Below are 26,371 nucleotides of genomic sequence, written 5' to 3'. Positions count from 1 at the left end.
CTCCTGGCTGAATAAAGCCTCTTCCTTCTTTAACCTGGTGCCTGAAGACTTTTGTCTGTGGCTCATCCTGCTACATTTCTTGGTTCCCTGACCGGGCAGTAAGGCAGCCCCTTAGGCGGCTTAGGCCTGTCCTGTGGAGCATCCCTGCAGGGGACTCCGGCCAGCTTGAGCTACGTGGATCCTGAGCATGCTCCTGGGCAGGCATTTGCCCTGGTGGAATGCCTCGTCAGAGCAGTGCACTGCAGGCCCCCGCGGAGAATCAACACACTGGTTGAACACCGGGAAGGAACCGGCTCTTGGAGTCCAGATATCTGGAATACAGTAGGACCGGTCTTGGGAACTTGCCCACTCCATTTGAGTGGAAGCGTGGCCCGATCACCCATAGCATGCCTTTATCGGCACTTTTGGGTTTTTTTTTGTTTGTTTTTTGTTTTTGTTTTTTTTTGAGACGGAGTCTCGCTCTGTTGCCCAGGCTGGAGTGCAGTGGCCAGATCTCAGCTCACTGCAAGCTCCGCCTCCTGGGTTCACACCATTCTCCTGCCTCAGCCTCCCGAGTAGCTGGGACTACAGGCGCCCGCCACCTCGCCCGGCTAGTTTTTTGTGTTTTTTTAGTAGAGACGGGGTTTCACTGGGTTCGCCAGGATGGTCTCGATCTCCTGACCTCGTGATCCGCCCGTCTCGGCCTCCCAAAGTGCTGGGATTACAGGCTTGAGCCACCGTGCCCGGCCCTTAACTGATTTTTAAAAAGAAATGGTTATAAGTCTTTATAAGTCTTTTTTTTCTTTTTTTTTGAGACGGATCTCACTTTGTCACCCAGGCTGGAATGCAGTGGCCGGATCTTAGCTCACTGCCAGCTCCACCTCCCGGGTTTACGCCATTCTCCTGCCTCAGCCTCCCGAGTAGCTGGGACTACAGGCGCCCGCCACCACGCCCGGCTAGTTTTTTTGGTATTTGTTTAGTAGAGACGGGGTTTCACTGTGTTAGCCAGGATGGTCTCGATCTCCTGACCTCGTGATCCGCCCGTCTCGGCCTCCCAAAGTGCTGGGATTACAGGCTTGAGCCACCACGCCCGGCCTGATTTGGGTTTTGATTTTGACTTGGTTTGAATTGCTTGACAGGACCAGTCTTGGGAACTTGCCCACTCCATTTCGGTTGACGTGTGGCCTGATCACCCATGGCGTGCCTTTATCGGCACTTTGGTTTTGGTTTTGATTCTGATTTGGTGTGAATTCCTTGAACCCAGTATCCCACAGATGGTTCAAATGCATTCAGTCTGTAGCGGCAACTGCTTTGCTAACAGAAGAAAGTAGAAAAATAAATTTAGAGGAAACCTAATTGTGAGCACACCTCACCAGTTAAGAAGTATCCTAAGTTAAAAAGAAAAAAAAAGAAAAGAAAAAAAAAGAAAAAAGGTAGCTTACTAACTCAAAAATCTTCAAGTATAGGGCTATTCTGTTAGAAAAAGATGATTTAACATAAACCCCTGAAAATGCTCTTAACCCAGCAGATTTCCTAACGGGGGATTTAAATCTTAATTGCCATACAAAGGTCCGACCAGACCTAGGAAGAACTCCCTTCAGGACAGGATGATTGATAGTTTCTCCCAGGTGACTGAGGAAAAAAAACCCACAATGGGTATTCTGTAATTCAGTGAAACTCTTGTAGAAGCAGAGTTAGAAAAATTGCCCAATAATTGGTCTGCTCAAATCTGTGAGCTGTTTGCACTTAGCCAAGCCTTAAAGTACTTACAGAATAAAGCCATCTACACTAATTCTAAGTTAATTTGGACTAAACAAAGTCTTGTTAATACAAAGGATAATTGAAATCCCACACTTAAAAGCTTTCAACAAAAGTAAAGTTTGCTAAAAGTTAACAATGTAACATGTATTACAGTAACTTCTAATCTGTGGCCTTAGACAGTCTAGTCCACAGATATGAAGGAAGTCTGCTTTGCAAAAGAATGGTTATCATCTTTGAAAACAACAACAACAACAACAACAAAAAAGGGGGAGGCAGAGTTTATATAAAAAGGAATGTTATATGGAAAATTCTGTTTTCCATATGTTATATGAGGCATGTCGAAGAATTGTCTGTGAAAGTCATAAAAAAAGTGTCAGAAAAATTTATGAAAGAAATGATGTATAATTTAAATTAATTAATCCTCCTGAATGTAAAACTATTGAAGAAACAGTTTATGTGCAAAGTGTATAAGGAAAGTAACATATGCCTTTGGTAAAAGGATTATAAGGAGGCATAAGAATGTTTATTTTTACTTACATTAAAAGGTTAAAAATTGTTTTGAAGGTTTAAGCAAGTTTTGAAACATTAATTGTAAGGAAAATTCTGTGTGTAAACATATTGGCTACAGTTAAAGGGGTATCATCCAGTTTTTCTGTGAACTGGACATTAAAAGAAAAATACAACGGGTTTTTCTGAAAGCACTAGCCTGCTCTTTGACAAAAATTATAAAAGGTTAAAAAAGTCTATAAAAATCTTATCTTATGGTCAGACATTAAAAATTGAATAAATATGTTTACAAAGTTTTATTAAAACTAAGTGGAACATTAATAACACTAATATAAAGGTGAAATCTAGCTTATCTGGTATAAACATACAGGAAGCATTGTCAAATATAAAATGGTGTTTGGATTTCTTTGGTCTTAAAAACTAACAAAAATAGATGCTAAAGGAAATTTCTCGGTAAGAAGGCACCAAGGACTATAAAGTTCACTGCTGATGTCCCCACATTTAAAACAAAAGGTCCATTTCTTAAAAATTATATACTTGATTTGATCTTTCACTTTCCTTTCCCTCAAAACTAAAAGTCTTTTAGCACATGTACCACCCCTAGAATTTCCGGTAAACCAGCGCCAGCCTGAAGATCATGTTCTCATCAAAGGGTAGAAAGAAGGAAAAGTCGAGCTGTATAAACATGTGGCTGCTGGGCCATTGCATGGTGGCTGTTGTGATGAGGTTCTGAATTTTTAATTGTATATATTTAAATTTATTTAACCATGAAGAGGCACATATATGACTGAGAGCCACACTAGACGGGACAGCTCCAGAGATCCAGAAATGAGGAAGATATGACTCCCTTATCCTGGAGTTTCTCGTTTGTTTGTTTGTTTGCAGAATCATTTGCTGCTCTGATTCTAGCCTACATTTAAGGTTACTTCCTGGGCATCTGCACAAGGGTCAGTCACTCTGTGGGGCTGGGGATATGATCATGAGGACAATATCCAGGTCCAGATGGATTCCAGCAGGGGGCGCTCTTGCACCCAGTGGACGAGCATGGCTCTGCACGCCCTGTTGAGACAAGATCAGAGCAACAGGAGCAGAGGGGTAGGGGCATCTCGCCGTCCTCAGGAGCTCACCCTCATCTCCAGCGACCCTGACTCAGAAGCTGGGCAGGCTCCAGGATGAGTGTGGGGCTCAACAGGCTGAGAAGAAAACCCTTCCACACCTGCACTAGATCCCAGCCTGGGGGCGACCTAGAGCTCATCCTAGGGGGTGTGTTCATTAAAACATCCATGGGGCCTAACATGTCTCCCCCAGGACTGAGCTCTGGGATAAGGACAAACGAGGAAGAGACAGTCACTGCCCTGGCAGTAAACACCCATGGCCAGGGTTCCTCTTCCATCTGCGGGAAGACTCCGAGCGTGATACTGACGATGTTAAACTACCTCCAAAGTAAGTGGAAACTGAGGTGTTGCGGATTCCACAGAAGAGTTGCGAGGATGACCTGAACTCTAGGGTCAGTCCCCACCCCTTTGCTGAGCTCACCCTGTGCTGGATCTCATGTCTCTCCCCACCTCCCCTGCTACTCGGGAGCGCTGTCACTGCCCTGGCCAAGAACTGGGGGGCTACGTCTAGTTGAAACACATTTCTGGGCCAGAAATGTGTTTATATTATATATAATATAATATATATTATATATTTGTATTATATGTAATATATATATTATACATTTATATTATATAGTATATATACAATATATTATATAGCATATATAATGTTATATACTATATTATATATAAATATATTTTTTGAGACAGAGTCTCCTTCTGTCTCCCAGGCTGGAGTGCAGTGGCGCGATCTTGGCTCACTGCAAGCTCTGCCTCCTGGGTTCACACCTTTCTCCTGCCTAAGCTTCCGGAGTAGCTGGGACCACAGGCGCCCACCACCACGCCCGGCTAATTTTTTGTATTTTTAGTAGAAACGGAGTTTCACTGTGTTAGCTAGGATGGTCTCAATCTCCTGACCTCGTGATCCACCCGCCTCGGCCTCCCAAAGTGCTGGGATTACAGGCGTGAGCCACCGTGCCCAGCCATATGTATTCTATTTCTATTATATATATACACACTTACAGTGGGCTGGGCGCGGTAGCTCACGCCTCTAAGCCCATATATATACACACTTACAGTGGGCTGGGCGCGGTAGCTCACGCCTGTAATCCCAGCACTTTTGGAGGCTGAGGTCGGGGGGAATCACTTGAGATCAGGAGCTCGAGACCAGCCTGGCCAACATGGTGAAACTCCATCTCTACTAAAAATACAAAATACTAAAAATAGAAAAATAGCCTCATTTATAACACAAGCCCCCAGTATATTATGTTCCCCATGTCTTACCATGATTTCAAACAACTTTCAGATTTATTTTCAGTTCCTGATTTCTACCACTCAGACTGGGCTGGAGGAACTCTAAGAAACGGACTTTGTCCAAATTTGGGCTCCCCTTCCTCCCTCATGCAAACGAACTCTTAAAGATTAGTCCACCAAGTCTTCTAGAGATGTCTACACAAGTCTGAATTTTAGGGTAAAAGTGGCTGAGGTTTAAGTTGAGAGTCTGCATGGCAGGTTCCTGACTCTTAAAGGTTTTTAGTTTGAAGAAGATAAAATGCATGAATCATACTAGGGCAGAAAGAGTTCACAATAGGTGTTTTGGTGACAAAGCACTTGTCCTACATAGCCCAAGGGTAAATGCCAATGCATATTCAGAATGGAGCAGGGAAATTGAAAATAAATTTGAACCCATCTAATATAAAGCTTCTGTTTCATAACCTGGCTCTTAGCAACTGAGTGACCTTGGGCAAGTTATTTAACCTTTCTGAGCCTTCATTTTCTCACCCTAAAATGGAGGTAACAGTATTGTCCCTATCACTCCCAACCCCCTTACTGTTTGGTAAGAATTACATGAGATAAAAGGATATGTAACTAGTACAGTGCCTGGTACAAAATAAGGAGTCAGTTAATATTACCTCTTCTTCCTCCCCCAGCTCAGCTCCTTTCCTCTTCCTTATCCAGGAAACACAGAAATATATGGATTCACCGTAGAAGCTGGACCCAGCTCCTCAGATGCAGCAGATGGATGGGCACACCCTGTAATGACCCAGGATGGGGCGGGTGTTCTCCTGCAGGGTGACTGAGAATGTGAGCCTCAGAATGAAATGTAAGAACACCAGGCTCCCTGAGGACTGGCTACAGCCACAAACTGCAGGTCACTGTTCACAGGTGCTCAGTAGGAAGAGAAAGGGGTTTGCGATGTTTTTTTTCACCCAGATGGAAATATGCATTCATAAAATGATGGTAGCTGGGGGTGGTGGCAGGCGTCCCTGATCCCAGCTACTTGGGACGCGGAAGCCGGAGAAGTCCTCGAACCTGGGAGCTGGGGGATTCCTTGAGCCGAGATTCTGCCATCTCAGCCCAGCCTAGGGGAAAAGAACAAGGCTTCGTCTCAAATAAAAAACAAACAAAATACACACACACACACACACACACACACACACACACACACACACACTTACAGAGGTAAGCTTGGCGTCTCTCCTTTGCCTGCAATAGGAGAAAGGAAAACACTATGAGGATCAGATCACATGGAGTCCTGTTGGCACAGATCTTTTATTTTTTTTGACGGAGTCTCGCTCTGTCGCCCAGGCTGGAGTGCAGTGGCGCGCTCTTGGCTCACTGCAAGCTCCACGTCCCGGGTTCATGCCATTCTCCTGCCTCAGCCTCCCGAGTAGCTGGGACTACAGGTGCCCGCCACCACACCTAGGTAATTTTTTGTATTTTTAGTAGAGACGGGGTTTCACCGTGTTAGCCAGGATGGTCTCAATCTCCTGATCTCGTGATCCGCCTGCCTCAGCCTCCCAAAGTGCTGGGATTGCAGGCGTGAGCCACCACGCCCGGCCAGCACAGATCTTTTATTCACTTGGTGACATTACAAAACAACATGTCAAACAGTGATCAAGTCACTGGCCCCGTGAAGGAAGCATAGACGATGCTTGTGGAAAAGGCAATGGGTTTTCATGGAATATTTAGCAAGTCCATGTTGACTGGCAAATACAAAATATTTTTCAAGAAGCAAAAGTTGCTACTGAGAAATATGCTCACTACAAGATAGTTTGTAAGTGATGCTGTCATTTTTGACCACCATCATCCAACAGGACTCAGTTGGTCATAAACTCCAGTGACCAGTCACTAGAGTCCATGATCAACTAAGACCTGATGGACGACAGCCATCAAATATGGTATTCCCTTGATATTCCAGCCAACAAAAAAATTGCATTTGTCTTCTATAATGTACTTGGTCAGATTTTTGTATCTTCATTTCATTAATAAGGCAAGAGGAACCAGGAGAAACATTTCTTCAGACAAAGAAATGCATCTTACCATCTCCGATGTCATGAGATCTTCAAGACCACCAGATGGACCCTCACTGAGATCTTCGACCAAATCTAGGAGAAGATAGAGTGACAGTCAGTGCATTGGTGCTGCTGAGGAATCTCACAAGGAGCCTTGGGGGCTGTGGACTGGGGCGGGAGTGTATGGAGGTGGGCCGTTGACTAACATGGACTGAGCTGCTGCTGCTGGACCATTCTCCTTGGTGTTGAAGGAAGGCAAAGGAGAGGGGCAGAAAGAAATGAAAGAGCCTTGGCTTTCTACCTAGGGCAACCTCATCAATGTGAAATAGTCACCTTAAGAACCGGTTAATACAGAAAGCCACTGTACTATAGAAACAGGAAGTAGATTCGAGGCTGCCTAGATCCAGGGGTGTGGGAGTTGGGAAAGACAGAGGAGTGACTACTAGTGGGGTTTCTTTGAGGGGGAATAAAGAGGTTCTCAGATGAGATTGTAACAATGGTTGCACAACCGTGTAAATATAGTAGAAACGCTGAATCACCTAATTTAAATGAGTAAATTGTTTTGCACGTCAACTACGTTTAAATAAAGCTGTTAAAAAAAAAAAATACGTACAGAGTTGAGACTGGGTTTTCGAAGTGCTCTGCAATAAGAGAAAAAACAAAAACAAAAACAAAACAAAACAGTAATCAGGTCACTGGCCCCGAAAGAAAGCATAGAGGATGCTTGTGGAAAACGCAATGGGTTTTTTTTTTTTGAAATATTTAGCAAGTGTCCATGTTGGCTGGCAAATACAAAACTATTTTTCAGGGAGAAAAGTTGCTACTGAGAAAGACACTCACTACCAAACAGTTTGTAAGTGATGCGGTCCTTTGACTGCCATCGTCAATCAGGCCTCAGTTGGTCATAACCTCTAGTGACCAGTCACTAGAGTCCATGACCAACTGAAGCCTGATCCATGATGGCAGTCAAAAATAATATTCACTTGATAGCCTAGAAGCCCCAGAAAAAACGAAAAACAAAACAAAAAAAACATTTCTCCTCCAGAGAAAGAAATACATCTTACAAGTTCTGATTTCATATCCTCCACGCCGCCATATGCAGGCTCCTGCAGATCTTCATCAGAAACTAGGAGAACACAGAGTGACGGTCAGTGCATTGGTGTTGCTGAGGAATCCCACAAGGAGCCTTGGGGGATGTGGACCAGGGCTGGAGTGTATGGAGGGGGGTGGTTGACAAGCATGGACTGAGCTGCTGCTGGACCATTCTCCTTGGTGTTGAAGGAAGGCAAAGGAGAGGGGCAGTAAGAAATGAAAGATCCTAGGCTTTCTAGCTAGGGCAACCTCATCAATGTGAAATAGTCATCTTAAGAGTTGGGAAAGACAGAGGAGTGACTACTAGTGGGGTTTCTTTGAGGGGTAATAAAGAGGTTCTAAGATGAGATTATAACAATAGTTGCACAACTGTGTAAATATAGTAAAAACGCTGAATCACCTACTTTAAATGGGTGAATTATTTTGCATGTCAACTACATCTAAACAAAGCTGGTTTTTTGTTTTTAAATACGTACGGTCGTCATACTCAGCTGTAGATAATTCCTGCAAAAAGAGAAAAGAAAAAGAAACACCATGAGGATCAGATGATGCTGGGTTCTGTTGGCAAAGGCCTTTTATTCACTTGCTGAAATAAAAAACCGGACGTCAAGCAGTGATCAAGTCACTGGCTGCCAAATAAAGCATAGAGAATGCTTGTGGAAAATGCCGTGGGGGTTTTTTGGGAATATATAGCAAGTGTCCATGTTGGCTGGCAAATACAAAATTGTCTTTCAAGGAGAAAAGGTTGCTACTGAGAAACATACTCACTACCAGACAGTTTGTAAGTGGTGCCATCCTTCGACTGCCATGGTCAGTTAGGCCTCAGTTGGTCATAAACTCCAGTGACTGGTCGCTAGACTCCATGACCAACTGAGGCCTGATTCATGATGGCAGTCAAAAATGATATTCATTTGATAGTCTAGAAGCCACAGAAAAAACAAAAACCAAAACAAAAAAACATTTCTCTTCCAGAGAAAGAAATACGTCTTACAAGTTCTGATTTCATATCCTCCACGCTGCCATGGGCAGGCTCCTGCAGCTCTTCAACAGGACCTAGGAGAACACAGAGTGACAGTCAGTGCATTGGTGTTGCTGAGGAATCCCACAAGGAGCCTTGGGGGCTGTGGACCAGGGCTGCAGTGTATGGAGGGGGGTGGTTGACAAGCATGGACTGAGCTGCTGCTGGACCATTCTCCTTGGTGTCGAAGGCAGGCAAAGGAGAGGGGCAGTAAGAAATGAAAGATCCTAGGCTTTCTAGCTAGGACAACCTCATCAATGTGAAATAGTCACCTTAAGGGTTGGGAAAGCAGAGGAGTGACTACTAGTGGGATTTCTTTGAGGGGTAATAAAGAGGTTCTAAGATGAGATTGTAACAATGGTTGCACAACCGTGTAAATATAGTAAAAACGCTGAATCACCTACTTTAAATGGGTGAATTGTTTTGCATGTCAACTACATCTAAACAAAGTTGTTTTTTTTGTTTTTTTTTTTTTAAATACGTACGGTTGTCATACTCAGCTGTAGATAAATCCTGCAAAAAGAGAAAAGAAAAAGAAACACCATGAGGATCAGATGATGCTGGGTTCTGTTGGCAAAGGCCTTTTATTCACTTGCTGAAATAAAAAACCGGACGTCAAGCAGTGATCAAGTCACTGGCCCCCAAATAAAGCATAGAGAATGCTTGTGGAAAATGCCGGGGGGTTTTTTTGGTTACATATAGCAAGTGTCCATGTTGGCTGACAAATACAAAATTATTTTTCAAGAGGAAAAGGTTGCTACTGAGAAACATACTCACTACCAGACAGTTTGTAAGTGGTGCCATCCTTTGACTGCCATCATCAATCAGGCCTCAGTTGGTCATAACCTCCAGTGACTGGTCGCTAAAGTCCACGACCAACTGAGGCCTGATTCATGATGGCAGTCAAATATGATATTCACTTGATAGTCTAGAAGCCCCAGAAAAAAACAAAAACAATTACTCTTCCAGAGAAAGAAATACGTCTTACAAGTTCTGATCCTGTATTCTCCTCCACACCGCCATGTGGGAACGCCTGCAGATGTTCAACAGAACCTAGGAGAACACAGAGTGATGGTCAGTGCATTGGTGTTGCTGAGGAATCCCACAAGGAACCCTGGGGTGTATGGAGTGTATGCAAGTGGGCGGTGGACAAGCATGGGCTGAGATGCTGCTGGACCATTCTCCTTGGTGTCAAAGGCAGGCAGAGGAGAGGGGCAGAAAGAATTGAAAGAGCCTTGGCTTTCTAGCTAGGGCAACCTCATCAATGTGAAATAGTCACCTTCAGAACAGTTTAATACAGAAAGGCACTGTACGGTTCAGCGACAGCATCTCGTCACACCTCCTCCCCATTTGAAGGTCCAGGCAAATCCCCAGTTTTATGAAATGTTACAAGATCATTTAACTTCTGTGGATCTACATACCCTGCCACTATGTTTCTCATCTACTCTGTTGTATTTTTCAAGTTGTACTAAAGCATATATCTTTATAATTTTAATTATTAAGTGTGCATTTTAATGAGATTACATTCAATGAGTTACATTCAGGATACTGTGTCAATAATCAGAAAAATCAATTCATAAATTATAATCTAAGCTTCACCTTAGGCAATGAGAGAAAAACAGCAGTGTAACATAGAACAGATGATAAATAAATAATGATTGCAGAATACAATGGAATAGAAAACAGGAAATCCAGAGAAAATCAACAAAACCAAAAGCCGGTTCTTTGAAAAGATCAGTAACATTGATAAACCTCTACCATGGCTACCCACAAAGGAAAGAAAGAAGTCACAGTATACTAATAATATTAGTTTAAGAGGAGTCAAATCAAAAACTAGTAAATAATAAAGGAATATTCTGAACACATCTGTGCTCACAATTGGATACAGTAGATGAAATGAGCAAATTTATAAAATCTATTTTAGAAGACCAAAAGTCTTCTCAGGAGAAAGAGATCATCTGAATAGGCCTATATTTATTTTAGAATTTTAGATATTCAATCAATGATTAATATCTTTTCAAAAAACTAAAACACTATATTCAGATGATTTCACTGGTAAATTCTACCAAAATTCTTACAAAGAAAAATATAGTCTTACCATACAAGCAAGTAATCATAATCCGAAGTATTTCCTCAGTTACATTTTAAAAATTATGTTTCCAAACAAGACACAGGAAGGTTTCTAATAGCTGTATTCATAATTGACCAAACTGAAAGCAAATGTCTAAACATTTGAGATGTCCTTTACTGTCAAAAGTGAACCCAGCCTGGGCAGAATGGTGAAATCCCTTCTCTACAATAACAATAATAATAATAATAATAATAATAATAATAAACTTGATATAGTGGCATGTGACCTATGGCCAGCTACTTGGGAGGCTGAGTGGAAGGATCACCTGAACCTGGGGAGGTCAAGATCGCAGTGAGCTGTGATCGCACCAGTGCACTCCTGGGCGACAAAGGAGACCTTTTCACAAAAAAATAAAATACTGAAAGAAGGAACTGAACTCTAAGTTGTCAATGTTACTTTACTTGTGTAATTGTGTCACCCATCATTGATTTAATGCATAAATTGGCACAAAGGAAGTAAATGAAGAACATAACACAGCATTTACTGAGTTTCTCTAATATGGGGCACTGAATGAATAAACTGGAATTATTTGCTTGAGTGAACTTAATGATTTAATTTCCACACTACCTTTATTTCCGAAACGCCAAATTTTGTTCCATCTCCATAGTTTTGGTGTCCAGCGCTTGGGACGGGCGGCCAAACCTGCAAGGTAGAGCAGACTTCCTATAGATTCTAGGAAATGTATTATAATAAAGACAGCGCTTGACATTGTTGCTGGCAGAGGACAGCAGAGAAATTAGTAAAAACTTATTCCCAGATGAAACTTTTGATCCCAGTTTTTACCGTCGGCTTTTCAACTCTACATTAGATTTGGGTTCTGGGAGAATTTTGCAAGGTTCATTGCACTTAAAACGGACTGTTTGTGCAGGGAGATACCTTTATTTAGATGAGACAATATAGAAAAGCAGCAGATGCAAGTCACCAAGAATGGCCTGGGATCAAATGCTACTTAGAATCTGCACATACCTGGGAGAGTGAAATGAACCCCTCTGTGCCTCAGTTCCCTATTCTGAGATGTGGGAATGTTAGTAGATCTAAAAACGCTGAATCACCTACTTTAAATGGGTACATTGTTTTGCATGTCAACTACGTTTAAATAAAGCTGTTAAAAAAAAAAAAAAAAAGAATACGTACAGAGGTTACCCTGGGCGTTCGACTTTCTCTGCAATAAGAGAAAAAAACAAAACAGTATCAGGTAACTGGCCCCGAAAGAAAGCATAGAGGATGCTTGTGGAAAATGCAGTGGGTCTTTTTTTTTGGGAATATTTAGCAAGTGTCCATGTTGGCTGGCAAATACAAAACTATTTTTCCGGGAGAAAAGGTAGCTACTGAGAAATACACTCACTACCAAACAGTTTGTAAGTGATGCCGTCCTTTGACTGCCATCGTCAATCAGGCCTCAGTTGGTCATATCCTCTAGTGACCCCAGAAAAAACAAAATAAATTTCTCTTTCAGAGAAAGAAATGCGTCTTACAAGTTCTGATCTCATGTTCTCCTCCACACCGCTCTGTGCAGATTCCTCAAGATGTTCATCAGAATCTAGGAGAACACAGAGTGACGGTCAGTGCATTGGTGTTGCTGAGGAATCCCACAAGGAACTTTGGGGTGTATGGAGTGTATGCAAGTGGGCGGTTGACAAGCATGGGCTGAGATGCTGCTGGACCATTCTCCTTGGTGTCGAAGGCAGGCAGAGCAGAGGGACAGAAAGATGGAAAGAGCCTTGGCTTTCTAGCTAGGGCAACCTCATCAATGTGAAATAGTCACCTTCAGAACAGTTTAATACAGAAAGGCACTGTACGGTTCAGCGACAGCATCTCGTCACACCTCCTCCCCATTTGAAGGTCCAGGCAAATCCCCAGTTTTATGAAACGTTACAAGATCATTTAACTTCTGTGGGTCTACATATACCCTGCCACTACGTTTATCATCTACTCTGTTGTATTTTCAAATTGTAGTAAAGCACACATCTTTACCATTTTAATTATTAAGTGTGCATTTTAATGAGATTACATTCAATGAGTTACATTCAGGATGCTGTGTCAATAATGAGAAAAATCTTAATTCATAATTGAAGCTTCACCTTGGGCAATGAGAGAAAAACAGCAGTGTAACATAGAACAGATGATAAATAAATAATGATTGCAGAATACAATGGAATAGAAAACAGGAAATCCAGAGAAAATCAACAAAACCAAAAGCCGGTTCTTTGAAAAGATCAGTAACATTGATAAACTTCTACCACGGCTACCCACAAAGGAAAGAAAGAAGTCACAGTATACTAATAATATTAGTTTAAGAGGAGTCAAATCAAAAACTAGTAAATAATAAAGGAATATTCTGAACACATCTGTGCTCACAATTGGATACAGTAGATGAAATGAGCAAATTTATAAAATCTATTTTAGAAGACCAAAAGTCTTCTCAGGAGAAATAGATCATCTGAATAGGCCTATATTTATTTTAAAATTTTAGATATTCAATCAATGATTAATATCTTTTCAAAAAACTAAAACACTATATTCAGATGATTTCACTGGTAAATTCTACCAAAATTCTTACAAAGAAAAATATAGTCTTACCATACAAGCAAGTAATCATAATCCGAAGTATTTCCTCAGTTACATTTTAAAAATTATGTTTCCAAACAAGACACAGGAAGGTTTCTAATAGCTGTATTCATAATTGACCAAACTGAAAGCAAATGTCTAAACATTTGAGATGTCCTTTACTGTCAAAAGTGAATCCAGCCTGGGCAGAATGGTGAAATCCCTTCTCTACAATAATAATAATAATAATAATAATAATAATAATAATAATAATTAACTTGATATAGTGGCATGTGACTTATGGCCAGCTACTTGGGAGGCTGAGTGGAAGGATCACCTGAACCTGGGGAGGTCAAGATCGCAGTGAGCTGTGATCGCACCAGTGCACTCCTGGGCGAAAAAGGAGACCTTTTTACAAAAAAATAAAATACTAAAAAAAAGAACTGAACTCTAAGTCGTCAGTGTTACTTTACTTGTGTAGTTGTATCACCCACTATTGATTTAATGCATAAATTGGCACAAATGAAATAAATGAAGAACATGACACAGCATTTACTGAGTTTCTCTAATGTGGGGCACTGAATGAATAAACTGGAATTATTTGCTTAAGTGAACTTAATGATTTAATTTCCACACTACCTTTATTTCCTACAGGCCAAATTTTGTTCCATCTCCATATTTTTGGTGTCCAGCGCTTGGGACGGGCGGCCAAACCTGCAAGGTAGAGCAGAGCAGACTTCTTCTAGATTCTAGGAAATGTATTATAATAAAGACAGCGCTTGACATTGTTGCTGGCAGAGGACAGCAGAGAAATTAGTAAAAACTTATTCCCAGATGAAACTTTTGATCCCAGTTTTTACTGTCGACTTTTCAACTCTACCTGAATTAGATTTGGGTTCTGGGAGGATTTTGCAGGGTTCATTGCACTTAAAACGGACTGTTTGTGCAGGGAGATACCTTTATTTAGATGAGACAATATAGAAAAGCAGCAGATCCAAGTCACCAAGAATGGCCGGGGATCAAATGCTACTTAGAATCTGCACATACCTGGGAGAGTGAAATGAACCCCTCTGTGCCTCAGTTCCCTATTCTGAGATGTGGGAATGTTAGTAGATCTAAAAACGCTGAATCACCTACTTTAAATGGGTACATTGTTTTGCATGTCAACTACGTTTAAATAAAGCTGTTAAAAAAAAAAAAAAAAAAAGAATACGTACAGAGGTTACCCTGGGCGTTCGACTTTCTCTGCAATAAGAGAAAAAAACAAAACAGTATCAGGTAACTGGCCCCGAAAGAAAGCATAAAGGATGCTTGTGGAAAATGCAGTGAGTTTTATTTGGGGAATATTTAGCAAGTGTCCATGTTGGCTGGCAAATACAAAACTATTTTTCCGGGAGAAAAGGTAGCTACTGAGAAATACACTCACTACCAAACAGTTTGTAAGTGGTGCCGTCCTTTGACTGCCGTCGTCAATCAGGCCTCATTTGGTCATAACCTCTAGTGACCCCAGAAAAAACAAAATAAATTTCTCTTCCAGAGAAAGAAATACGTCTTACAAGTTCCGATCTCATGTTCTCCTCCACATCGCTCTGTGCAGATTCCTCAAGATGTTCATCAGAATCTAGGAGAACACAGAGTGACGGTCAGTGCATTGGTGTTGCTGAGGAATCCCACAAGGAACTTTGGGGTGTATGGAGTGTATGCAAGTGGGTGGTTGACAAGCATGGGCTGAGATGCTGCTGGACCATTCTCCTTGGTGTCGAAGGCAGGCAGAGGAGAGGGGCAGAAAGAATTGAAAGAGCCTTGGCTTTCTAGCTAGGGCAACCTCATCAATGTGAAATAGTCACCTTCAGAACAGTTTAATACAGAAAGGCACTGTACGGTTCAGCGACAGCATCTCGTCACACCTCCTCCCCATTTGAAGGTCCAGGCAAATCCCCAGTTTTATGAAATGTTACAAGATCATTTAACTTCTGTGGATCTACATACCCTGCCACCATGTTTATCATCTACCCTGTTGTATTGTTCAAGTTGTAGTAAAGCACACATCTTTACCATTTTAATTATTAAGTGTGCATTTTAATGAGATTACATTCAATGAGTTACATTCAGGATGCTGTGTCAATAATCAGAAAAATCTTAATTCATAATTGAAGCTTCACCTTGGGCAATGAGAGAAAAACAGCAGTGTAACATAGAACAGATGATAAATAAATAATGATTGCAGAATACAATGGAATAGAAAACAGGAAATCCAGAGAAAATCAACAAAACCAAAAGCCGGTTCTTTGAAAAGATCAGTAACATTGATAAACCTCTACCACGGCTACCCACAAAGGAAAGAAAGAAGTCACAGTATACTAATAATATTAGTTTAAGAGGAGTCAAATCAAAAACTAGTAAATAATAAAGGAATATTCTGAACACATCTGTGCTCACAATTGGATACAGTAGATGAAATGAGCTACTTTTTAAAATCTATTTTAGAAGACCAAAAGTCTCCTCAGGAGAAAGAGATCATCTGAATAGGCCTATATTCATTTTAGAATTTTAGATATTCAATCAATGATTAATATCTTTTCAAAAAACTAAAACACTATATTCAGATGATTTCACTGGTAAATTCTACCAAAATTCTTACAAAGAAAAATATAGTCTTACCATACAAGCAAGTAATCATAATCCGAAGTATTTCCTCAGTTATATTTTAAAAATTATGTTTCCAAACAAGACACAGGAAGGTTTCTAATAGCTGTATTCATAATTGACCAAACTGAAAGCAAATGTCTAAACATTTGAGATGTCCTTTACTGTCAAAAGTGAACCCAGCCTGGGCAGAATGGTGAAATCCCTTCTCTACAATAATAATAATAATAATAATAACTTGTTTTTTTTTTGTTTTTTTTTTTTTTTTCTTGAGACGGAGTCTCGCTCTGTCGCCCAGGCTGGAGTGCAGTGGTCGGATCTCAGCTCACTGCAAACTCTGCCTCCCGGGTTTAAGCCATTCTCCTGCCTCAGCCTCCAGAGTAGCTGGGACTACAGGCACCCGCCACCTCGCCCGGCTAGTTTTTTGTATTTTTAGTAGAGACGGGGTTTCACTGTGTTAGCCAGGATGGTCTCGATCTCCTGACCTCGTGATCCACCCGTCTCGGCCTCCAAAAGTGCGGGGATTACAGGCTTGAGCCACCGCGCCCGGCCAATAATTAACTTGTTATAGTGGCATGTGATTTATGGCCAGCTACTTGGGAGGCTGAGTGGAAGGATCACCTGAACCTGGGGAGGTCAAGATCGCAGTGAGCTGTGATCGCACCAGTGCACTCCTGGGCGACAAAGGAGACCTTTTCACAAAAAAATAAAATACTAAAAAAAAAGAACTGAACTCTAAGTTGTCAGTGTTACTTTACTTGTGTAGTTGTATCACCCACTATTGATTTAATGCATAAATTGGCACAAATGAAATAAATGAAGAACATGACACAGCATTTACCGAGTTTCTCTAATGTGGGGCACTGAATGAATAAACTGGAATAATTTGCTTAAGTGAACTTAATGATTTAATTTCCACACTACCTTTATTTCCGAAACGCCAAATTTTGTTCCATCTCCATATTTTTGGTGTCCAGCGCTTGGGACGGGCGGCCAAACCTGCAAGGTAGAGCAGACTTCTTCTAGATTCTAGGAAATGTATTATAATAAAGACAGCGCTTGACATTGTTGCTGGCAGAGGACAGCAGAGAAATTAGTAAAAACTTATGCCCAGATGAAACTTTTGATCCCAGTTTTTACCGTCGGCTTTTCAACTCTACATTAGATTTGGGTTCTGGGAGGATTTTGCAAGGTTCATTGCACTTAAAACGGACTGTTTGTGCAGGGAGATACCTTTATTTAGATGAGACAATATAGAAAAGCAGCAGATCCAAGTCACCAAGAATGGCCTGGGATCAAATGCTACTTAGAATCTGCACATACCTGGGAGAGTGAAATGAACCCCTCTGTGCCTCAGTTCCCTATTCTGAGATGTGGGAATGTTAGTAGATCTAAAAACGCTGAATCACCTACTTTAAATGGGTACATTGTTTTGCATGTCAACTACGTTTAAATAAAGCTGTTAAAAAAAAAAAAAAAAAAAAGAATACGTACAGAGGTTACCCTGGGCGTTCGACTTTCTCTGCAATAAGAGAAAAAAACAAAACAGTATCAGGTAACTGGCCCCGAAAGAAAGCATAGAGGATGCTTGTGGAAAATGCAGTGGGTCTTTTTTTTTGGGAATATTTAGCAAGTGTCCATGTTGGCTGGCAAATACAAAACTATTTTTCCGGGAGAAAAGGTAGCTACTGAGAAATACACTCACTACCAAACAGTTTGTAAGTGATGCCGTCCTTTGACTGCCATCGTCAATCAGGCCTCAGTTGGTCATATCCTCTAGTGACCCCAGAAAAAACAAAATAAATTTCTCTTTCAGAGAAAGAAATGCGTCTTACAAGTTCTGATCTCATGTTCTCCTCCACACCGCTCTGTGCAGATTCCTCAAGATGTTCATCGGAATCTAGGAGAACACAGAGTGACGGTCAGTGCATTGGTGTTGCTGAGGAATCCCACAAGGAACCCTGGGGTGTATGGAGTGTATGCAAGTGGGCGGTTGACAAGCATGGGCTGAGATGCTGCTGGACCATTCTCCTTGGTGTTGAAGGCAGGCAGAGGAGAGGGGCAGAAAGAATTGAAAGAGCCTTGGCTTTCTAGCTAGGGCAACCTCATCAATGTGAAATAGTCACCTTCAGAACAGTTTAATACAGAAAGGCACTGTACGGTTCAGCGACAGCATCTCATCACACCTCCTCCCCATTTGAAGGTCCAGGCAAATCCCCAGTTTTATGAAATGTTACAAGATCATTTAACTCCTTTGGATCTACATATACCCTGCCACTACGTTTATCATCTACTCTGTTGTATTTTCAAATTGTAGTAAAGCACACATCTTTACCATTTTAATTATTAAGTGTGCATTTTAATGAGATTACATTCAATGAGTTACATTCAGGATGCTGTGTCAATAATGAGAAAAATCTTAATTCATAATTGAAGCTTCACCTTGGGCAATGAGAGAAAAACAGCAGTGTAACATAGAACAGATGATAAATAAATAATGATTGCAGAATACAATGGAATAGAAAACAGGAAATCCAGAGAAAATCAACAAAACCAAAAGCCGGTTCTTTGAAAAGATCAGTAACATTGATAAACTTCTACCACGGCTACCCACAAAGGAAAGAAAGAAGTCACAGTATACTAATAATATTAGTTTAAGAGGAGTCAAATCAAAAACTAGTAAATAATAAAGGAATATTCTGAACACATCTGTGCTCACAATTGGATACAGTAGATGAAATGAGCAAATTTATAAAATCTATTTTAGAAGACCAAAAGTCTTCTCAGGAGAAATAGATCATCTGAATAGGCCTATATTTATTTTAAAATTTTAGATATTCAATCAGTGATTAATATCTTTTCAAAAAACTAAAACACTATATTCAGATGATTTCACTGGTAAATTCTACCAAAATTCTTACAAAGAAAAATATAGTCTTACCATACAAGCAAGTAATCATAATCCGAAGTATTTCCTCAGTTACATTTTAAAAATTATGTTTCCAAACAAGACACAGGAAGGTTTCTAATAGCTGTATTCATAATTGACCAAACTGAAAGCAAATGTCTAAACGTTTGAGATGTCCTTTACTGTCAAAAGTGAACCCAGCCTGGGCAGAATGGTGAAATCCCTTCTCTACAATAATAATAATAATAATAATTAACTTGATATAGTGGCATGTGACTTATGGCCAGCTACTTGGGAGGCTGAGTGGAAGGATCACCTGAACCTGGGGAGGTCAAGATCGCAGTGAGCTGTGATCGCACCAGTGCACTCCTGGGCGAAAAAGGAGACCTTTTTACAAAAAAATAAAATACTAAAAAAAAGAACTGAACTCTAAGTCGTCAGTGTTACTTTACTTGTGTAGTTGTATCACCCACTATTGATTTAATGCATAAATTGGCACAAATGAAATAAATGAAGAACATGACACAGCATTTTCTGAGTTTCTCTAATGTGGGGCACTGAATGAATAAACTGGAATTATTTGCTTGAGTGAACTTAATGATTTAATTTCCACACTACCTTTATTTCCTACAGGCCAAATTTTGTTCCGTCTCCATAGTTTTGGTGTCCAGCGCTTGGGACGGGCGGCGAAACCTGCAAGGTAGAGCAGACTTCTTCTAGATTCTAGGAAATGTATTATAATAAAGACAGCGCTTGACATTGTTGCTGGCAGAGGACAGCAGAGAAATTAGTAAAAACTTATGCCCAGATGAAACTTTTGATCCCAGTTTTTACTGTCGACTTTTCAACTCTACCTGAATTAGATTTGGGTTCTAGGAGGATTTTGCAAGGTTCATTGCACTTAAAACGGACTGTTTGTGCAGGGAGATACCTTTATTTAGATGAGACAATATAGAAAAGCAGCAGATGCAAGTCACCAAGAATGGCCTGGGATCAAATGCTACTTAGAATCCGCACATACGTGGGAGAGTGAAATGAACCCCTCTGTGCCTCAGTTCCCTATTCTGAGATGTGGGAATGTTAGTAGATCTAAAAACGCTGAATCACCTACTTTAAATGGGTACATTGTTTTGCATGTCAACTACGTTTAAATAAAGCTGTTAAAAAAAAAAAAAAAAAAGAATACGTACAGAGGTTAGCCTGGGCGTTCGACTTTCTCTGCAATAAGAGAAAAAAACAAAACAGTATCAGGTAACTGGCCCCGAAAGAAAGCATAGAGGATGCTTGTGGAAAATGCAGTGAGTTTTATTTGGGGAATATTTAGCAAGTGTCCATGTTGGCTGGCAAATACAAAACTATTTTTCAGGGAGAAAAGGTAGCTACTGAGAAATACACTCACTACCAAACAATTTGTAAGTGATGCCGTCCTTTGACTGCCATCGTCAATCAGGCCTCATTTGGTCATAACCTCTAGTGACCAGTCGCTAGAGTCCATGACCAACTAAAGCCTGATCCATGATGGCAGTCAAAAATGATATTCACTTGATAGTCTAGAAGCCCCAGAAAAAACAAAAACAAATTAAAAAAAAAATTCTCTACCAGAGAAAGAAATACGTCTTACAAGTTCTGATTTCATATTCTCCACCCCACCACGTGCAGGCACCTGCCGATCTTCATCAGAGCCTAGAAGAACATAGAGTGACAGTCAGTGCATTGGTGTTGCTGAGGAATCCCACAAGGAATCTTGGGGAATGTGGTCCGGGGCTGGAGTGTATGGAGGGGGGCGGTTGAAGCATGGACTGAGCTGCTACTGGACCATTCTCCTTGGTGTCGAAAGATTTGCTTAAGTGAATTTAATGATTTAATTTCCACACTACCTTTATTTCCTACAGGCCAAATTTTGTTCCGTCTCCCTATTTTTGTTCTCCAGCGCTTGGGACGGGCGGCCAAATCTGCAAGGTAGAGCAGACTTCTTAGATTCTAGGAAATGTATTATAATAAAGACAGTGCTTGACATGTTGCTGGCAGAGGACAGCAGAGAAATTAGTAAAAACTTATTCCCAGATGAAACTTTTGATCCCAGTTTTTACCGTCTGCTTTTCAACTCTACCTGAATTAGATTTGGGTTCCAGGAGGATTTTGCAAGGTTCATTGCACTTAATACGGACTGTTTGTGCAGGGAGATACCTTTATTTAGATGAGACAATATAGAAAAGCAGCAGATGCAAGTCACCAAGAATGGCCTGGGATCAAATCCTCCTTAGAATCTGCACATACGTGGGAGAGTGAAATGAACCCCTCTGTGCCTCAGTTCCCTATTCTGAGATGTGGGAATGTTAGTAGATCTATGCTATAGACCTACTAAAGATCTATTGGGCTAAAAACGATGAGATACAGATAAAGGCTTAAGAAGACTCATGCTTTGTAAATGCCCAGAAGTGTTCAATCATTCAATGTCTGGAAGAATAGTCCAGATACTTGGTAGTGGTAGGATACAGAGAGGGAGCGTGTATGGCTCCCAGGCAGGGGAGGGTGGAAAGTGACTTCACTGTTTCCATGGGCATGATGCTTTCCGGCTCGTGAAAGAAATCTGCCATTTCCTTGATCCCCAAATTATCCCCGAGGGATGGGCAGAGCAGGGGATACAACCCGTATTTTCCAAGTCAATGAATTAAACCTTAAGACGTTTTGAGTGACTTGCCCAGAGTTACCACAGTGAGGCATGAAGATCTGGGGCAAAAATGTAGTTATTTCCCTGGGGACAGAGGTCCCTCAACACCTGAGTCCTCTAGATCATGCCTTGGACCCTGAACTGAGAGCTCTTCTCACAAGCTTTGTCAAATCCTGCTGCCCCAATATTTCTATGGGATGATTGATGCCCTGGAGAGGTGGCAGGTGGCTTACTGCATTTACTCACCTGCTCTATTATCCCTGTGTTGTCACTTTGATTAGCGTTATGACCCATCAGACAAACACATAAATTCTCTCAGTTGCGATGCACAGTCTGAGATTTTACCTAAATCCACTCTTTCCAGCCATCAGGTGATTCTCATCTGCTGACCTGGAGGTGGCCTGCCATGTAAGAGGACACACAGCATACCATGGAGCTGCTGCGTGCCCCAGTCCTGTGCACACTCACGCCTTGCTCCTGCTTTCCCAGCTCTGACAATCCCAATTCTGGCTTCCAAAGCAATTCTGTACTTCCCTCTCAGTTCTCAGACTTGCCTGAACTGTTCTACGTTTTAATCAATGTTGTAGTGACCATGATTGAGCTGTGACATTTGACATATCATAGTATATTGTTATCTACTGATAGATTTAACAGCATGTAACTTCATTTTTCAGACTTTTAGGAACATTTCTGGGCTAGGTGTGCTGGCTCATGGATGTAATCCTGACATTTTTGGAAGCTAAGGCAGGAGGATTGCTTGAGGTCAGAAGTTTGAGACCAGCCTGGGCAACATCGTGAGGCTTCTTCTCTACAAGACATATTTTAAAAATTAGCCAGGTGTGGTGGTGAGCTCTTGTATACCTAGCTCCGTGGAAGACTGATGTGGGAGGATCGTTTGAGCCAAGGAGTTTGAGGCTGCGGTGAGCTATGATTGTGCTACTGCACTCTAGCCTGGGTGACAAAGCAAGACCCTGTCTCTTAAAAATAAAAAGCATTACTGAGTTACAAGTATCTCCATCTTATTTCTCATTATCTAATGTTACTGTTTTAATCCTGAGGCTTAACTACTTTAATAAACTAAAGGAAAGATTTTTTTAAAAAGGTAGTATCCAAAGCAGCCCATATGTACCTTTTAATAAATTCTAGTTTTATATGCCCTATGTCTAGAATTTACATCCTTGATCTGACTCTTATTTTTTCAAACTTCAAAAAACTCAATTTATACTTAGAACCAGACTTCTCATGTGACACAAGTCAAATTCCCATATAACACCTAACTTAAAACATTGAGAGGATCAAATAATATGTAAGAGCCGTCTATATACTACATAATGTACAATCAATTACAAAGCAAAACTTTCTCAAATTAACTCAAAGGTCAAAAGTAAACAGTTAACATCCTTTAGAAAACCACAACAAAATAATATTTTGAGAAAATACGCACTTCGGCTACCCACTGAAGTTAAGGAGAGAACAGTCCCATCATCAAGAATTCCCCAGCGTTGTTTTTTTGTTTGTTTTAATAATCACACATTATTCCCCCTGCTTTCTTCTGTGTATATTACTGCGTGTTCTCCCTTTTTCCTTTTCTGTATAACCTATCTTGGGAATCAGTCGGTAGCAGTATAAAGACATCTTACCCTTGTTTACAGCTCCGTAGTTCTCCTTTAGGCGGAAGAACCAGTTAATTTTACTAGGCCCTTACTAGACATTTCAGTTATTTCCCACATTGAGCTACGGAAAACAATGCGACAAGGACTTTCTGCATAGGTTGTTTCATATTTATGGAGTATACCTTCAGGATAAAACGCCTCCAAGTAGTGTTTCCAGTTTAACTGTATCTGCAAGGTTGTGAGATTGTGCCACATTCCCCTTCGTGGAGTCGAGCCATTTTGCATTTTCACCAGCACTATATGAATGCAACTTCCCTTACAGCCAAACCAAAGAATGTATTGCCGTGTTCTTGGAATTTCCCTCAATAGGAGAGACACTGCAGTATAGTTGTCATTTGCCTTTCTCTTATGTGTGAAGACGTGTTTAAGGATCATCTGCATTTCTTTTTCTGTGACTTGTCTATTTACCACTTTATTATCTTTTACATTCACTTGAATCTAAAGATTCTCAAGTCAGCCTATTTCAGGTCATTGTTTGTCTCTTCACTGTTGACTCTCACCTGAACTACCCAACCAGCCTCCTAGCTGGTCTCCCTGCTTCCACCCTTGCCTGCATTACAGTGTATTCTCACAGAGCCAGTGGTCTTTTTCTTGGAGAATTAACTGTGATCCCCAGGCTAGAATCCTCCAGTGGTTTCCCATCTCAACTAAAGTCCATACTCTTTGTCAGTGCTCACTGTGTGCACACGGCCTTAACCCATCACATTCATTTCACTCTGCTGCAACCACCCTTGTGTCTTTCTGTTCTTTGCCCAAAACAAGTTTGTTCCCATTTCAGGAATTCCATGGAAGATATTCCTCTCTGGAAGCCCCTCCCATCATCCTCACAAGACTCCCCCTCACATTTTTATTCCTTTTTTTAAAACAAATAAGATGGGCTCTCTCTCTGTCTGGGAAGGTGGGGATCTTCTGTCTTATTTCAAAAAGAAAGGGAGGCAACAAGCTTCAAGAGGCACAAAAACAGTCATTAGAGTGTAGTCAGAGCTTCTCATTCCACTGCCAGCTACCGACTGAAGGCTGCTGGCCCTGGCTGATGCCTAGTACCCACAAAGCCTCCTATGTCACCTGGTTACCAGGAAGCAACCAAGTCAGGCTACTGGCTCACAATGCCCCACCCCGCAGACCCACCCAATGGCTCACAATGCCCATCCCTGCTGCTGCCCACCTTGTGGCCACCCTGCCCATCTATGGTGACTACACTATTCGTCCTGGGCTGCCTGAGCTTTCCAGTCCTGAGAAAAGTGCAGAGTGGGGGGGTTGTTATTGGAAGTCACCCTGGGCAATGAACGCAACAGAAAACCCTGGTTACTGAAGTCAGTTCCGTTAGCGTCTCTGTTTTTCGGAGTCTGGCAGCTTTCATTTGCTCACAAATGTAGTTACACACAAATTTTGAACTGCTTTTGTAAGGACATGCTTCTCTCCTGTCTTACAAGTGTTAGTTTTTGTCTTTAACTTGACCATAGCCACTCCCAGAGCCCTGGTCTCACTGTCAGTAAACAGTGATGACTGTGACTTGAAGGAAAGCCTAGGACACATGACACTTTCCGTCCCTTGTCTATAAAATAGGGACTAAACTGTAACAGGGCTGAAGAGACATTCATGTCAAAGTGGGAATTTTCAAGTCATCAGAGCTCCATGGCTAAACTCCTTTGGGTAAAACCAAAACAAAAACAACTTCTTTACGGCTCGGGCAGTAACATGTCATACCTTTCGTGGTCATTTTAAGCATGTCCCCCAATTTGTTTTTCTTCTTTGTTCAAATTACAATTGGAAGAAATAAAGAAGCTTCTGTCAATGTGACTCACTATTAGGAATAGCATATAGGCCAGGCGTGGTGGCTCAAGCCTATAATCCGAGCACGTTGGATGGCCAAGACGGGTGGATCACGAGGTCAGGGGATCGAGACCATGCGGGCTAAAACAGTGAAACCCCATCTCTACTAAAAAATATAAAAAAACTAGCTGGGTGAGGTGGCGGGCGCCTGTAGTCCCAGCTACTTGGGAGGCTGAGGCAGGAGAATGGCGTAAACCTGGGAGGCAGAGTTTGCCGTGAGCTGAGATCTGGCCACTGCACTCCAACCTGGGCGACAGAGCGAGATCCATCTCAAAAAAAAAAAAAAAAAAAAAAAAAAGGAATACCATATAATCTCTTCCATGGCAAACTCTGTTTTGAATTTAAGAATTCTCCACATATTGGAGTCTGAATTATCCCAGTTATTAGCTTACCTTGAGGAATGGGAGAAAAGAAACAACTGGGCCCTTAACTGGCTCGTTCACTTAGGGCCCAGACCAGCTGCATAGGTAAGGACAGAGAATGGGATGGGGACTCCAAAACTGGAGTATTTGAAATTTTACTGAGAAAAGGGAGGGACTAGGCCAAAAAGGCCTCACTAAGAAGGCTCAACAACAAAGACAGAGGCAGAACCAGCCTTTGTCCCCCATGCCGAGCCCTGGGAAAGCCGGCTGCGGGCAGGAGGGAGCTGGAAGCTGAGGATGTCTCTGAGGGGGAGGGACGGCAAACGGGTGGGGGCGGTGGGGGCCAGAGAGATGCCAGAGAGCAAATGGCACCCATGGCTTCTTTACCTTTGGGGAGCTTGGGGTTGCTCTGGTCCTGCACGGGATGGACCTCCGTGGCTCCCAAATTCAATCTGGCAGGCTCTGCAGCGGTGGATGCTGGTGCCGCGGCTGCCACAGCCTCAACAGTGTCAGATTCATTGCAGGGTCCCACGTTCAGCCTGCAGCAGTCACAGCTGAGGCCACAGCAGGGGCCCATGGGAGAACTCAGTTTATTCCCTATGGGGCACCTGCACTGCTGTCTCCTCTCTCCTTAGTCCAATGCACTGTCTTGCCCAAGTGGTGTGACCCCAGGCGAGCCTGGAGCCTCAGCCACCACCTCTCACGGGGAGTTGGGGAATTTTCCTGGATTGAAGGATGTCAATCAAAAAATGCTAAGGGACACAAAAAATGCTGTCACAGAATATAGTCGGAGCTCCTCCTCCTTACCCTCCCAGCTACCGACTGAAGGCTGCTGGCCCTGGCTGATGCT

The 26,371-nt window shown here is 41.8% G+C and overlaps 1 protein-coding gene across 3 annotated transcripts; it reads right to left on the bottom strand.

The window, feature by feature from the left end:
- Positions 1–20: 20 nt before the first annotated feature.
- Positions 21–26,371, bottom strand: LOC139358715 (uncharacterized). 3 transcript variants are annotated; one of them, XR_011614084.1, is made up of 24 exons: positions 25,909–26,370; positions 20,860–20,934; positions 20,604–20,665; positions 20,173–20,200; positions 19,601–19,675; positions 17,910–17,974; positions 17,569–17,596; positions 16,999–17,073; positions 14,985–15,049; positions 14,646–14,673; positions 14,068–14,142; positions 12,357–12,421; positions 12,016–12,043; positions 11,449–11,523; positions 9,739–9,803; positions 9,236–9,263; positions 8,724–8,785; positions 8,209–8,236; positions 7,705–7,766; positions 7,254–7,281; positions 6,669–6,733; positions 5,804–5,831; positions 5,258–5,707; positions 21–1,293 (listed from the first exon to the last, which is right to left on the bottom strand). XR_011614084.1 is itself a non-coding variant. In XM_071080476.1 (23 exons), exons 1-23 carry the CDS (start codon positions 26,096–26,098, stop codon positions 5,622–5,624), a joined length of 1,386 nt encoding a protein of 461 aa, XP_070936577.1. In that variant the 5' UTR covers positions 26,099–26,370; the 3' UTR covers positions 4,536–5,621. The 3 variants fall into 3 exon arrangements, 1 of the variants encoding a protein (XP_070936577.1); XM_071080476.1 differs by lacking the exon at positions 21–1,293 and having other exon boundaries at positions 4,536–5,707; XR_011614085.1 differs by lacking the exons at positions 17,910–17,974; positions 19,601–19,675; positions 20,173–20,200 and having other exon boundaries at positions 25,909–26,371.

The sequence above is a fragment of the Macaca nemestrina genome, chromosome 15, assembly GCF_043159975.1.
Source record: "Macaca nemestrina isolate mMacNem1 chromosome 15, mMacNem.hap1, whole genome shotgun sequence".
Taxonomy (NCBI): domain Eukaryota; kingdom Metazoa; phylum Chordata; class Mammalia; order Primates; family Cercopithecidae; genus Macaca; species Macaca nemestrina.
The sequence above is the reverse complement of the archived record's forward strand: the minus strand, read 5'-3'. Positions and strand labels throughout refer to the sequence as shown.

Coding starts and splice junctions, on each gene's coding strand:
- LOC139358715 (XM_071080476.1), bottom strand. CDS start 26,098: ATGGGCCCCTGCTGTGGCCTCAGCTGTGACTGCTGCAGGCTGAACGTG. Junction 14,143..14,645: donor GAACGCCCAGGGTAACCTCT/GTACGTATTCTT, acceptor TCTACCTTGCAG/GTTTGGCCGCCCGTCCCAAG. Junction 9,264..9,738: donor AGAATACAGGATCAGAACTT/GTAAGACGTATT, acceptor CTCTTTTTGCAG/GATTTATCTACAGCTGAGTA.